The 15,507-nt window shown below is 41.4% G+C and overlaps 1 protein-coding gene across 12 annotated transcripts in view; it reads right to left on the reverse strand.

Annotated features, from left to right (window-relative positions):
- Positions 1–15,507, reverse strand: part of NEK10 (NIMA related kinase 10) — a 239,037-nt gene that overhangs the window by 204,396 nt on the left and 19,134 nt on the right. For all 12 annotated transcript variants that reach the window (XR_013447948.1, XM_078072515.1, XM_078072551.1 and 9 more), the window contains exons 4-5: positions 10,959–11,089; positions 9,190–9,288 (exon numbers count right to left, since the gene is read on the reverse strand). Coding sequence is in view for 11 of the 12 variants with exons in the window: in XM_078072515.1 (XP_077928641.1) it covers positions 9,190–9,288; positions 10,959–11,089 (230 nt within the window). In the remaining variant the exon portion in view is untranslated. The remainder of the gene's footprint in view (positions 1–9,189; positions 9,289–10,958; positions 11,090–15,507) is intronic.

Below are 15,507 nucleotides of genomic sequence, written 5' to 3' on the forward strand. Positions count from 1 at the left end.
TTTCTCCCACCCTTTCCCATCTCCACAGCTAAGGTAGTTATGCATCCAGCAAGGTTAGGAGACTTTAAAGATCTGCCCTTCCATCAAGTGGAATCTTTGCTTAAGCTGAGGTCCCAAGCCAACCCTTGCCTGGCCTGCCTCCTATTAATCCTTAGCCTTTGGTGGTAGAATTCAGCTTCGTCTCCTCCACGGTCCTGAGAAATTCAGCTCTGCCCCCAAACCGGCACATCTCAAAATTGAGTGCACAAGACCCACCCTCCTCAAAAGCAGAATGAACATCTACGGTCACTGCCCCTGGAGGTGTCACCCCACCCCCACCTGATGCTACTCCATCCCAAATCCTATCCACTAAGACTTAGCTCATGGGAAGGAGGTTGGTAAATATGCTTTTCCCATCGTCTTATATTCCCAGGGATGCTTGAGTGCTCCTGATAGATTAGAGGCCCTGTCAGAGGCCTTGCTCTGCAGAGAGAAGCTGAGCAAGATGTCCCCAATGCATCACTGGCTGAGAATTGTTCTTCCTGCCATCACCAGGGCTCCTGACAGGAGCTGCCCACCATAGCTACCATCAAACCATGGCCCTCCTCCAGCCCAGTCACCATGACAGTGACACCTTTGCTATGGAGGCAAAGCTCAGTTTCTTCTGAGAATAAAGGCAGGACTCAACCCATCCAAGGGCTGCCAGCCAGGCAGAATTAGCCAACACCACACTGGGAAGCTGCACTATAGTTCATCCGGACTTCCTTGCATGGGGAAAAATAATGCAAATTCGAAATACACTTTGAATTTAAAACAATCACCTATGGGAACATTTGTAAGGATGTGGTTATTCTGAGGCTCCTGTTACAGAGCGAATACCTTTAACCTTTATAAATAGGGAGATGGCACATGACTGCTTTCCCTTTCAGGTGCTGGGGTTAGCTAAAGATAGCCTGGACTGTAGTGCAAAGATACGACATCCCAAAGATCTAACAGAAATAATGATCAAGTTGCAACAGCTGCTAAAAACCTAATGAGGTTTAATGCTGATTGCTTTTCATCATTTAAGAGGAAAAGCTACGGGACATATTAAGAGGTGATTCATGCTACAAATATGTGTGCACTGGTATTTTTCCTGTTAACTATATACACTCTTCATGAGGAAAGTTCATGACCTTTGCAATGTTTTTCATATCAAAATAAATATGAAAAGTTTTCTTCTATTTCCTCCCCCCTCTAAAAAAGAAAAAAAATTCCAGAATAGGCTTCTTAAAATTATTATTATTAAAGGAGTATAAATAAATGAGTTCCAGAAAAGTCTCAGAGTTAAAAGTTCTATTCCAAGCAAATGGCATTTTTTGTTTTGCAATTTTGGGACTGAAGCCCAAAGCTATTAATATTTCTACGTGATTCTGGCCTCTGCTGTTGTAAATGTAAATAGAATTCCTGGTGTCTGAGTCCTCTGGCTTCTCCTCTCTGAGCACTGACCTCTGAAGGAGCAGTTGTTCCTTCCTTGGCTCCCAGCCCTGAACCCCCCACAAGGACGCAGCACATGGGATGGAGCTCTGGTATTCAAGAGGAATGGAGTGTTCTGTAAGACGATATAGATCTCTGTTTGCCAAGAGTTGGGGTACCAGGAAGCACACAATTTAGTGCAACCAGAGAATTACAGAGAATAATAGCGACCGATCGTAAAGGCGGGTACCCTCGTTCCACTGAGGCAGTCCCAACGGGCCAAGTGGCTGGCCCAAGGCTGCACATGAGAGCAGACCTGGGGACTGACTCCTGGGCCAGTGCTCCAGTTGTCCCTCCCATCCCCACTCCAGGTCCCCCAGGTGGGGGTGACTAGGGAGACAGTGACTCTCCAAACCGCGTCTACTGTGGGAGCAGGAATGTTGAGCACAGCAGCCGGGGGTCCTCTGAGGCAGCTCTGAAGAAGCTGTCTGTCTGCAAAGATAGTGTTTCCCTGGAGGGTATGTCCCAATATAGCCGCCACACAGCAGCGGATTCATGAGCGGGCAAATATTTATCCCCTCTTGTGACTGAACTTTTGCCACTTCTTTCACAGGACTATTAATACATGGCAGCGTGATCAGCTCCCACGGCCTTTGTCCATGACCACCTGCCACATTGTTTTCAGCATCACACACCACTTTCTGCTATCGATACAAAAAGGGAAGGAAAAATGGCACTGGCCACACAGCCATTGAAAGGAGGGCAGTCGGTTTCACCTTCTTGTGCGGTGGAAGAGACCAATATACGATGTGAGAGCTCTATGTAAAATTCAGTCACGAGGCTGTGGTGTTGGATCACAAAGCTGCAAGTACCAAGATCAACAAGACAGCCCAATGGTCTGAGGTTAGCTGAATCCAGGGGCTGACACACAAGCCAGAGGTTCACCCCGACCTTATTTGTACCATGCTTTGCTCTGGTTCTTGCTCAGAATAAGCAGCATCTTCATGGTGGGGTGTAATTTAAATTCCCCTTTTCATTAACATACAAAACAACAACAACAAAACTTCCACCTTTGACTCAAAATTTAAGAGTAGAGAAATTCAAGCCTGTTTCAAAATAAATATTATCCCAAATTCATAAAACAGAGCCCTGTGGGGTTTTTTTTTGGGGGGGGGGATACTAGGAAAGTAAAATTCACATCAAAATAGATGTGGTAAAACTTAGAAGAAAAAAGAATATGTGTGAAGAAATTAATTACAGATGAATATTCAAGGAATCTTTACTGACTTGTTCCACTATTCTTAATGGGTCTTTATTCTTCCTGTAGCCCCAAATAAGCTCCCAACCAAAAGTCCATCCAATGGGTCTTTGCTGGTCCCTACGGTCAGGGGGATATTGAGCAGAAAGGACTGTCTCCATGTGTTTCTTCTACATAGTTGATGGAAGTTTCAGAGGTAGAATGCTTTCAAATATTTACTCATCACCTACTGGTAGCCAGGCACTGTTACATGCCCAGGGGTACAACAAAGGACAAAACCATGTACTTGTGTTCATGGAGCTTACCTTCTAAAGGGAGAAGATCAATAATAAACACAAACTAATAAAAATTTATATGAGGCGATATACAATGCAGGACAACAAAGGTTAAAGTTTAAGGAGTCCACGGAATACTATTTTAAGGCAGTCAGAGAAGGGTTCTCTGATAAAATTAGCATCCAAGTGACTTGAGGAATGAGTCTAGATCAGAAGAGCGAGAAAGAGTTAAGTATATAGTCCCTGAGCAGGGGTGTGGTTGTGCAAGGACTGGCAAGGAAGCCCGTGGGGCTAGAGCAAAGTGAGCAAAGACAAAGTAATAGGAGTTGAAGTCAGAGAGATGGCAAGAGCCAGATCTGCAGGGCTTTGTAGAATAAGCATAGGGACTTTGGACTTTTTATTCTGGAAAGCCACTAGAAGTCTCTAAGCAAAGAACTAACATGATCTAACAGAGATTTTGAAAGGATCCTTTCAGAAGTAGTGTTGAGAACAGTATAGGGAGCCAAAGATCAAAGCAAGGAGCCCAGTTAGCCTACTGCAATTGTCCAAGCAAGACATGATGGCAGCTTGGACCAGGTCGATAGATGGAGAAGAGTAAAGCTCAGGCAGGGCAAGTTAAGCGAGAAAAGTCAAAAGTCCTGTTTTCGGTATGTCAACCTTGAGATCTCCAAAGAAGAAAAAGTCCACTAAGCCATATGTAAAACAAAAGATGAATCAACAACAGTTACATACAGCTTATAAGCTACAGTCTGCCAGAGCAAAGTTGATAAAGGGATGGGTGGACTTACATAAGTGCAAGTGTTTGGGGGTTTAGCCGTGGAAATGTGCTTCCTAGAATGCGTCTGGAACTCATTGCCTGGCTCTCAGAAGCTCATGAACTGATGGGAAGCTGTCATTTATTGATTTGGCCACGTTCTAATTGGTTCCGGTGGTTACATGTGGCCCAAGAACAAGCAAAGCTTTCCTGGGAAGGTAGGGACATTTTAGTTTCATGCCTGTTAGATGATTTTTGCAAGAAGCAGTAGTAGATAGAAGAAAAGCAAGAACATGATTACTGAAGTGATACTTCTCTGGTGCAAAACTGAGAGTAAATTTTAAATATTCTTTGATTAATAAAGAACCCAGGAACCAGCGAGGCATAGGAGAAAAGGGCACCAGTTAAGTCTTGCCTGAGGACCCTAGGCTTGGCCTTAACCTCTCAGCAACTGCATCTATCAAATGAGGCTGGACTGGATTTTTTCTTCCATTCCCTCTATAATTGGATGACGTCTTTTGTATGTGTGTGGGGGTGTATATATATTTGAGGAGAATAACATTTCAGGAGAAACAAAAGTGTAAGAGCTAAATATTTGCTCCAAGTTAGGTGATGGGAAGAAGCAGAATGCTTGTTTTTGTTTGAGGATTACATGAGATCCTAGGTTCTTGAAGGTTATTTTCTTCCTTTCTACATTTAAGATTCTGAAACTTAGAGCAAAAGACAGACAAAAAGACAAGATCCTAAAGGAGTCTCAGCCAATGAGACAGCTCTTTTAAAAACTTTACTCTGGATAAACAGCATAATACAGTTTTGTATATGTGTAATAATTTCTCATGTAAGTGAAGAAAAAAGCATAGAATTTAAAAAAGATTAGAAGGAAATACAGCAAGAATTAATGTAACTATTTCTAAGAGTGGTATAAAGGGTAATTTTTCATTTTTTTCATTTTCTGTATTCTCACATTTTTTATGGTGCTCAAAATAATCTAATGCAGAGAAATTCCACTACAGGAAGACTCTCAGCCTCCATGTTCTCCAATAAAACCAGTGTCAATGGCTTGAGTTGGAGATAAAACACCCAAGCCCTCTTCTCTGGGAGCCCAGTGCATGGGGGAGAGGAACAGGGGCCCAGCGCCATAAGAGGGGAGGACAGTTGAGGGGCCAGAACAGCCAGGAAGGCAAAGAGGTGGGGGCAGCAGGCTTAAGGTGAGGATTAGCATGGGCAGAGGCTCAGAGATGAGAGAAAATAACTCTACAAGGAATAATGAGGGGCTTGCTCTGATCTTGGTGAGCCAATGGATGCACCAGGCAGGAGCAAGAGATGAGGCCAAGAAGGAACAAGATCTCAAAGGGCTTTGTGAACCACTAGGGAACTGGAATTTTACCCCAGTCATTAGAGGATGGCCAGACTTTACCAAAGTGACCAGGCTTCCCTTCTCCTAGGTGAGGGGGAAATCTTCAAAGGCCCCTGTTGGCCTGTCTGCTACCTGATGAAAGAAAATCACAGCAAAAGCATCTCTCCAACAACTTGGTATATTTCAAGAACTAAATCAAGATACTGAAGAGATTGCTGCTCTATCCTAACTTCTAGTCCTTTCCTCTCGCCACTTGTTCTTATTAGAAAAGTGACTGCATTTTTAGACCAAAGAGGTCATGCTAAATGGATCAGGTAGTTCCCTTTTAACTGAAATTTGAAAACCTTGTATATACTTATCTCTACAAAAGTTACAGGCAAGGGAAGAGAGGATATCCTGGCAATTGTGGGATAATTGTACCAGGAAGAGACCAGTTAAGTGAACTCACTTTAAATAACACCAAATTTCATATTAAATAGCAGGGGGAAAGATTTAATGAAAACATGATCTTAAAATATAAACTATGAAACTAAGACCTATTTTATCTTACATTTAACAAATTTTAAGTTATAATTGCAACTCTGCCCTAATAACTAGAATAAAGCAGGAATGGATTCTGCTGACATTTCGGGGCACACTTTTTCTGACCAATCATGTAACATGAGCCAATATCCTTGAATTAATTTTTGACTTTTGCAGCAAAAAGAGGTTCATTTTTGCAAATATATTAGAGTCACCAATTTGTCCTAAAGGCCTCTCCTAACCTTTGTTGGTCCAAATGTGCTTTTTTGAAGTCCCACTTTGTCATCCTCCTTTGTTAATACCCTCTTCTTCAATTGTCAGTGGTCTCATTCTGCCAGTGCCTCATTTGTTGGATTCCAACAGTTCAGCACCATCACTGTTAGTCTATTCAGGAAATTCTACATCTTTAGCCAGATTTGCAAGTTCATTTCACAAGGAGATTATGTTATATTTATATTTGCACTGTGTTATAGGATCTACACATTGTCTGGCAATCAGAAAGGAATGGACCAACAAAGAGGGAGCTCAGAGGAACAGATACACAGAAGAGATACCTGAGTAGAGGTCAATTTTATAAGCAGTTAATTAGAGGATAGGTCAATTTTGTGACAAGTTTTACTTCCCTATACAACCTCATAACAACCTAGTCTTGGATACCAAGCACCCTGTGTACTTCCCTGGACAGGCAGATGAAAGGGAAGGGGGGTAGATTTATTTTCTAACAGTAGACTCTCCTACAGACAAATGACGTTATGGCAAAAAGGAAAGTTGGAAGATCAAAATTTGCTTCCATACTCTGCCACACATCAAGATTCATGACCATGTGTAACCAGGAGTAACCTCAGCTTCAGACATGACACTTTCACTTGCCCTTTGAGATTGACCATGAGGTGTTTGCAGCTTACAGCGTTACCTTATCTGACCCTGGATTAACAAGTCCTGTCTCATTTCAGATGCCATCTGGCGATTTCATTTCTGAGAACAAGGGAGTAATCACAGGTCAGTCTTAGGAAAAGCACTCAGAAAGGAGGTATCCAGAAGTGTGGCTTAGGGGAAGATTGCAGTTGGGGAGAATGAAATAGATCAAGAACAAGAACAGCATCACTCGGGCATAAACTGACTGAGGTCTTGGAAGGGCTCACACTCTACACATGAGACAAAATTCCCAATCAGCCATATCCTCAGGGTAAACCTGAATGGCATAGCATCCTGAATATGCCCAGTCTTGTCAACAGCCTGAACTGGACCAAAGTCCAAAGTCCACAGTCCTTCAACCTCCCCCAGTGTTTAGTTGTCATAATATAAATAGTTTATATCTACCATAGTTTCCCTTGTATTGGGATAGTGGGTAACTGTTTTGCTGACCAGAGAGAGTAGATGCTGAGTCCCTAGGAGAAAGGAATCATGTGTCCTATTCATCTTTGTATTTTCACCCTCTCTTCCTTCCCCACTGTTTATTCCTTCTCTTCCCTGCACACTGTAGATATTCAAAAATTTATTTATTGAATTGAATCCAAGCTTTCTGGCCAACATTAAATCTGATGTTTGCAAAGAAAAGGATAGGAAGCTATACCAGAAAAGGCCCTGAGATGTAATTCTTCTATAAGTTTAAATTTAGAGGGAAAAGGAGAAAAGGTAATTCTGGCTACCCTAGCAAGGTCATATGGGGTGAGAAACAATGGAAGACCTTTACACTTAAGCCATCTTTGACCCAACCCTGCTTTTAGAATAGAACTGAACGTAACAATCTGTCAGCAGCCAAAGGATGACATAAAAGGATGCCCTTGATGTTCAACATTCCTAAATTCCTTCTCGTACTATGAAAGCAAAGAGATCTATAATCATCTCTTCCTAGTTTGAAGATTTCCAGGGACTACTCATGTTGCAAGCCAGTAATTCCATCCAGTCTAAGACGCTTCATTAATCACTAAGAATTTGAAAAGGTCCTGACAAGAGATCTCTTAACTTCAGAATTGTTAAGATCTTTTCAACTGTTGGATGCCAACCCTTGCCCGACTAGTTTCCCTAGCAATTTCTGCATCTAGTGCCCTCAGACTGGGGATACAGTGATATCTCTCACATCTTTAATATAGGAAATATTCTGCCTTCCTCAGAGTACTGACCTGATAAATGGTCTATTGGACATCCCTTGAAGAGTCCATGATAGTCATCCTCAAAACAAATTAAAGAACGTCATTTCCTAATACCATTTCAGGCACAATTATTCTGCTACTAACCATTGTTCTACTCTGTTCAAGCTCAAGAAGAAAACAGTCCAGGACAACTTCATGTCCTTTGTAGTAGTGTTCATTAATCTTTCAACAATCTTTGAGTATATTGTCAAGAACTGAGCAGGGACCCAATTCTATAACCATGATAAAGATTTTAAGCTTTTTGTATTATCTAAGCCAGTCTAATAATCTTCTGCCTAAATCAAGTACAAAGGTGTAACAGATGCAGTCCCAATCCTGGACTGCTTTAAACTAAACCAATGTATTTGGCAGCCATTGTCCAGTACTTAAATACACAATGCTAAATAACTCCCTTCAAAAGATCAAATCATAAGACCACCACTTAGGCATATTTAGTAGCTGATTCATCATGGAGGACCCACCAAGATACTGTTCTACTTTAAGTCAGCTATTGCACTGGACCGAGTCACTTGGTCAAGGCATTAAATTATTAATATTTCTCCTATTTTCCAGAATAGGAGTAATTTTTTCCATCTCACTGGGGAAGAATTCAGATATCTCAGTCTCAAGTTCCAAAGCAATGGGGAAGATTCAAGGTTCTTTACAGGCAACTTTTCAGCTGACGCTTGGGGGAGAGAGCCTGGGCCTCCAGGGAAGAGTAGAAGGCAAGGTCCCACCATGACATAATGCTAGGAGCCACCTTCATATCTAGCAGCAGTATAACCAGCTCTCACTTCAAGCAGCCCAAATGGATAGAAAATTCAGTCCTGACTGCAATCTAACACTAGTCAATGGCTCACTGAAAATCCCTGATGTTTGTGAGACAGAATCTAGAGGCCTTGCTGATCCTTCTCTACAGTCCCAACACTGCACCTGTGTTAAGACAAGGAAGAGCAACGGAGAGAACATTTGACTCGGTCCTGAGAAGAAACATCGTCATTGGGCCATGACTGGAGGTTACACATTCATCCTTTCCCCAGGGTCAAGGCTGGGAAAGCCCATTTAATCAGTCCTCGTATCAACCACAAAAATGTACCAGGAGGATGTCGGCCATGGAGTTACCCAATGTCTGTTTCATAAGGATCCTGGCAATAAACTCCTCCTGAGTATCCAAATTCAAAGTAAGAATAATAAGAAAAACAGTATAACGTGGGTTATACCATTTTACCTTATCTGTCATAAAATTTGGCTAAATGCAGTACTTAACCAGAGTAATTTTAATGAGATCGCCTGCAATGCCTATTCATTTGCCTCCTTCTAAATGATATTTGCTCTATTTTATCTTTTAAGTATGATGTGTTTAATCTCATAAACTCTTCAAACCATATGCTAGAAATAAGATGTATAAGATATGCCATTCTTGGGTAAATTGTTGGTCTTTTCTGGGAGAATCTTACCTGCAGATGAGTCTATTTTTCACCAAGGCTGTAAAGATCTCCTGAAATAGTTTATGCTGGGGATGTTTGCTGAAGTTTCTCTCATTCTTGTAGTTTATACTGATATGGAACAAACAGAAAAGCATTTTGTAATAGAAATTTTTTAGGCTGCCTCAAATTTCTCAATGCAGGCACAGACCATCTGTATTCATGCAGATACTGGGAGGATTCTCAGGACTTAACATACTGCTAAACGCACATATCAACTGTTAAAAAAGGAACTAGAAAGTCAATTATAAATAATAATAAAGATTATAATCAAGCATATATACTTCATTTCACCATTTAACTAAATTATTCCTCATAAACACTTCATAGCTAAACTTGTTCAGAGGGGGGAAAAGGGGATACGAAGAGAAAGAATGATGAGGACATATTATCTAGACACTGTGCATGAGGCAGTAAACAATCCTTCCCTTCGTTTTTCCACCCACAACCCCACTGGCTCCTATAGCTAGTAACACCAGTGCTTACCATATATATTTCCTTGTAGGTAACATGGATTTATCAAACACAGCCTAAACCCCTTCAACCGTGAAAGTTTCTGCGGTTGCTGATTGTTTGCTGTGTATGTGTGTGTGTCTGTGTGTGTTTAACAAAGTCTGGAGGTATCCCATCTTCAGCTTCTTTCTTCTGATATTATAGCCAATTAAAGAGGTTATAAAAATACCACAAACATTCCACTTTAAAACTGGGAGAGGATAAGAGATAATGCACAAAATGGTGACATCGCTATAAAATATATGATATACTATTTTTGTGCATATTAAAATAGACCGGGTTTAAGATCCAGGCCAAATAAGCTGGAATTACATGAACATATCACCTCAAAGGCAAGTTCTATGGCCTTATATCATCATTTGTACTGTTCTGCCTTTTCAGTCTTTCAGATGTCATTGGACAGTGTGCCTCTACCCTAGCCAGGTGAGGTCTGTAGTGCATTCTTAGTACGTGGATACTAGAGACTGAATATGTAAGAATTTTCAAAGAAGTTAGTGTTCCTCGCTAAATAGAAACCGTGTAATGTCATGTGATTTTGTGGACTATTAAATTCATTGTCATAATATGACAGGGAGACAAAATCTAGGCCAAATAAATAAAGGATCATTCTAGAATATTCATCTTGATATTTCATGCCATTCATTATTTACATGGCATTTAGTGCCAAATGACTCCAGCACATGGTAAACCTGAGAGAACCAGCTCCTGGAAGGGGAGTGGCCCACAAAATGTGCAACTTCTAGGAGGTCTAAATGGCGACAGGAGAGAGGAACATGGATTGACGGTTTCCATGTTAAAGGTGAGGTGCAATCCCCTCAAGTGCAAACCTCAGTTGCTTTGACAACCACAGTCCTTAGCCATCACATCTGTTCACATCAACGGCTTCTTTTATGCCTCCTCACTGCTGGCAAGGTATGGACAGACCAAAAGCTGAAGACAAAGCCTGGAATCAGCCAGGCCAGGTCAACAACCCGGAACCACTTTCTCATGGAACAAGTGCCAAAGGTATCTCAGCAAGGTGTCCCGAAACACCCAGGTCGGCTCTAGCCGCGGCCATTAAGCTGTTACTTACACACTACTTCTGGGAATGATTTAAGCATGGATGAAAATGATTAAGTTAAGAATCCCCATGGTAAATTTTGAAACAGCTTTAAATTTTAGCTCCTGTGACAAAGTTTTGGGCTAATTAGAATAGGTTGCTGAAGGCAAGGGAGACACTGGATTCTTACCTAAAATTTTCAAGTTCAACAGCTTCTGTGGACTCATGCCACTGACTTCGGGCTCTGTGTCCACCCACCTTGATGATGTGCTCAGTCTTCGTCATGCTATTTTGGGCACTATCGAAGTTAATGGCTGGAAGCTATAGAAATAGAAGCACAGAACCCATGAGGATAATAATAAAGAAAGTAACAAAATGGGGGTAAGGGGTAGATGGAGGCCAATTAAAGGGAATGAGTTTTTTCCTAAACCAATAATTAACATGATAGCCAAGCCAAATGTAGTTTTCCAAGATGTAAACACCTTTGACTTAAACATTTATTCTCTCTACCTTATGCTGCTTTATTTTCTTCATAGCTTGTAACACCACCTGCCCTATCTTACAGTTATTCATGTATTTTCAGTCTCCCTTGGTTATAGTGGCAGCTCAACACGAGAAGCACTTTGAACACAGTCAGGCCTGGGCACTAGGAGTCTTTGAAGCTTCTTGGGTGATTCAAATGTGCCACCGGAAGAGAGAGTTTCCAGATCCAGCTAGACCTCTCTGGTAGAGTGTGGAACCCCAAACTGAGAATGAGTCATCATTCATTCTTCAACATTTGCCAGTCATACACACTGCTTGTCAGGTGTTAGGAACATAAAGGGAAAGAAGATTCTATCCTTTTTCATCAGTCTGAATATCTTGATTAGTCAATCATATTTATAAAAGTCATGAATTCACCAAAAGAAAAGTAAAAATTTGCTTAAAAAAAAAGAAAAAGAAAAAATTTGCTTAAATGAACTATAACAACTCAAGTATGCCTCCCATTTACAATATGAACTTGTAATTATTTATATAATAAATTGTAAGTTATCAGTATTAAAATAGTTTCACTTACCAATATGTACCTATAATTGGGATAACCCTGAGGATTGTTTTTTGTACCACGGTAAAGCTGAGCATAGTGCAAACAAATACTTTATTCTTTCCAAAGTACAAATGAAGGATATTCTATAGTTAGTGAAATTATTACAGAGGAGGTAAGTAGAGCATAATATAAAAAAATAAAGGATCCACTTTTCCATTCTATACATTATAATTATCAAATAAAGCTACTATATGTTGTACTTATCTTATTCCACCAAAATATTTGACACTAATCCACATAAAGACATCTTTTCCCTATCCAAAAAGAGTATGTCTGACTTCCCATTAGGCAGCCAGCTTATAGAAAGATGCATTATAATAAGGACATTGTTTAATGGCTAGCAAAAAAAAAAAGAAAAATCCTTCTTCATCGTATGCCAGCACAGTTGCATTCTCAAAATATTAATAATAAATCTTTCATCCTGTTAAATCACCTTTCTATCTCAGTATAGTGGGCCAATCAATCCACAAACACCACAAGACAATGGGCCACAGGTACTCGAGAGAGTAAGGCTTATTGGCTAAGAGAACAAACTCTAGGCCAGATGCCCTGGGTTTAAAACTACCAGTAGGTAGCTGCATGATCTTGGAAATGTTACTAAACTCCCTGTGTATTAGTTTCCACATCATCAAAATGGAAACAATAATAGTAATTGTGTGCAGAGTTATTATGAAAACTAAGTGAGTTAGTATTTATAAAGCACTTGCTATGTGCCTGGCATAGTTTCCGAGTGCTTTATAAATACTCTTTTAATCCTCATGATTATTCCCACTGTACAGATGAACTTGCTAACCAAATAAAGTCTGTCCTCACAAATTAGATGACCCCTGGATGTGATAACCCACATGATTTTGGCCATGAAGTCACAGCAATGAGCAAATGTTCCTGTGTTACACAGGAAAGATCACTATGTAGCAAACAGGAAGTGGATTTTCTGGGTCCAAGGTGTTTCAAACCCCCTGCCATTACCACAGCTCCCAGAATACTGATCACAAGAGGGAAGGTAGCCAGCACAGAGAAAAAGGGCCCAGGCAATTCAGAGAAGAGGGGTAGAAAGCTCCCACGGCTTGCAGCCATTTCCTTCACCGGCAGAACAGGCAACCAGAATTGGGAATCAACTCATGGAGACTCAGTAGATAAGATGGACTTGGCAGCTATAGTTGCAAAGACCATGAACTTACTAGAAGGAACCTTGAAGCAATCAGCCCTCTTCAGACAAAAACAATGTGAGTTCAGAGTCCAGTTCAAAACCCAGAGCATTTTCCCTTGCCTCCCCAATTCCTCCGGCTCTCCGTATTCTTCATCATCTACTGCAGAAGGAGGTCCAGGGCAATCTGTGTGATACCGCTCACCACCTGGTATCATCACAGTCAGGGTGTCCACGTGAGCCACCCCTCAGAGATTTCTTCACGTTAAGCCATTAGTTCTTTTAAAGCATACTACATTTGACAGATTATTCAGGGCAACCCAACATCTGAAACTTTGGACATAATAAATATACCACAACACAAACTGACATAGATCATTTTAAAGTGTGTCCTGTCCTTTCCCACAAGTGATGGACTTACAGGCACTTGGATTTGAAAACCTCTTCAAAAGGCACAGGACCCAACCATCATGCATCTTCATGACTGCCATCATCATAGATGATACTCACATGGTTCTCACCACATGCCAGGCAGTGTTCTAGTGCTTTGCAAGTATTAAATATATTTAATCCTCATAACAACCCTATGAGATAAATACCATTTTGTAGATGAGAAAACTAAGGCACAGAGGGGTAAGTGACTTGCCTAAGGGTCACATAGCTAGCAAGGGGCAGAGCTCGTATTCAAATCCAGGCAACCTGCCTCCCTCTCCAACATTCTCAGTCCTCCACCATCTATGTATGTATCTCTAGTGATGAGAAACACTATCCTGAGTCATCCCTCTTGCTTTTCAGAGTTCCACTCTTGCCCAAGATTTTCTTCATACTGAGATTCTGAAAATCTCTCCCTGTGTTCTGTTCCTGTCTTCCGGTCCAGCGTCATCTCTTTGCACAATATTTGAAAGGACTAAATAGTTTCTTTCAACATGTAGAGGGGTTAGTTCTGGGGGAATCCCCAGACTCCATGCTGTGAGAACAAACAACCCTGTGGAGAGGCCTCTCACCCACAAACAGCACTTACTTGCCAGCCCCAGTCGGTGTTGGGAGGATCACAGCACCTCACAGCAACCCCATCAGAGACCTGAACCAGAACCATCCAGGCAAACTGTTCTGAATTCGTGACTCACAAAATGGGTGAGAGACAGTAAATGATCATTATTGCTTTAAACCACTAAGTTTTAGACTGATTTGCTATGCAGTATTTGATAATAAATCCACCATGGACTAAAATAAGAATCCACAAGTCCATATAATATAAATAAATACATGAATAAGCCAAACAGGGCGGGCAAATATAAAACTGTGCCCCAACTTCTGGCTGCATTGAATTGGTCACTTGACCCAGAAACCACCATAGCATCTGACCACTCCACACCTGGGTGTGTGTTGTAGACTGTGACTCCTGATCATGTTTCAGGGCTCAGCTCAAACAGCGTCCTGGTGAGCACCTGCCCCAGCCTTCCTGGAAAAGCAGTTCACTCCCTCCCTGGTGGCATTACTACACTGACATCTCTTATAGCACTTACCACACCTGGTACAACATCTAGTTTACACATCAGCCTCTTCACTTTGAATATGGCCACCCTGAGGGCAGCATCCTATCTGTCTGTCTTTGTGTTCTTAGCACCTCTCACAAAGCCTGGTGCACAGTACGTACTCAAAAGTGAAATTGTTGAATGAATGCTTACTTTTCCCCCGTCTCTTTGCTAAACTGATTCATTGTTAACCACTTCTAGATGCGTCCATCCGTTCCACACTTTTGTTGCAGACACATTATTTGTCAGAAGTGTGATGAGGCACTGGGCATATAGGAAGCAGGACAGACATGGCATCTGCCTTTAAGGAGTTCAGAGTCCCATGGGGTGGGGAGGGGTAAACCAGCATGAGAACAGGTTGCAAGATGAGTGAACAAGGGTTTGTTATGGTAGAAAGTAAAGGAGAGATAGGGTGGGCCACAGACCAGGATGCCAAGAGTATTTCAGAGTATTCCAGACAGACTTTTATGGGCGGGAAGACAGAGGACAGCTATGTGTGCTCTAGAAAATGAGAGGTACCTGAGCAGCTTGAATAGTGTGAGTGGAAAGTGAAGAGATTACAGATTGAAGCGAAGGACTTTCCTAAAAATGTGATTGTGTCACTTCTGATTAGAAATGTCAACATTCCCTATTGCTTACGGGATCAAATACAAAATGTGTAGATGGGCCTTTAGACACTGCACAAAGTCATCTAGCTCTAGGTATGACTACTTCCAACAGAAACATCTAGTCATCATTTTACTTAAATGCTCATGATTTTCCTTTCTTCAGATATCTGATTATTTTATTCACTTCACTGATAATGCCTTTCCACCAATGCCGTGGATGGAAAACCAGACATTTTCCAAGAACCATCTCCTTCCTGTGATTTGAGCTAAAAGTGGACTCCCTATGCCTGTCAAAATCCATATGCCCAGTGTCTGTACCATTCCTTCAGGACTCACGTCTTGCCTTGTCATGCGCTATAACT

The sequence above is a fragment of the Halichoerus grypus genome, chromosome 1 (assembly GCF_964656455.1).
Source record: "Halichoerus grypus chromosome 1, mHalGry1.hap1.1, whole genome shotgun sequence".
NCBI lineage: Eukaryota > Metazoa > Chordata > Mammalia > Carnivora > Phocidae > Halichoerus > Halichoerus grypus.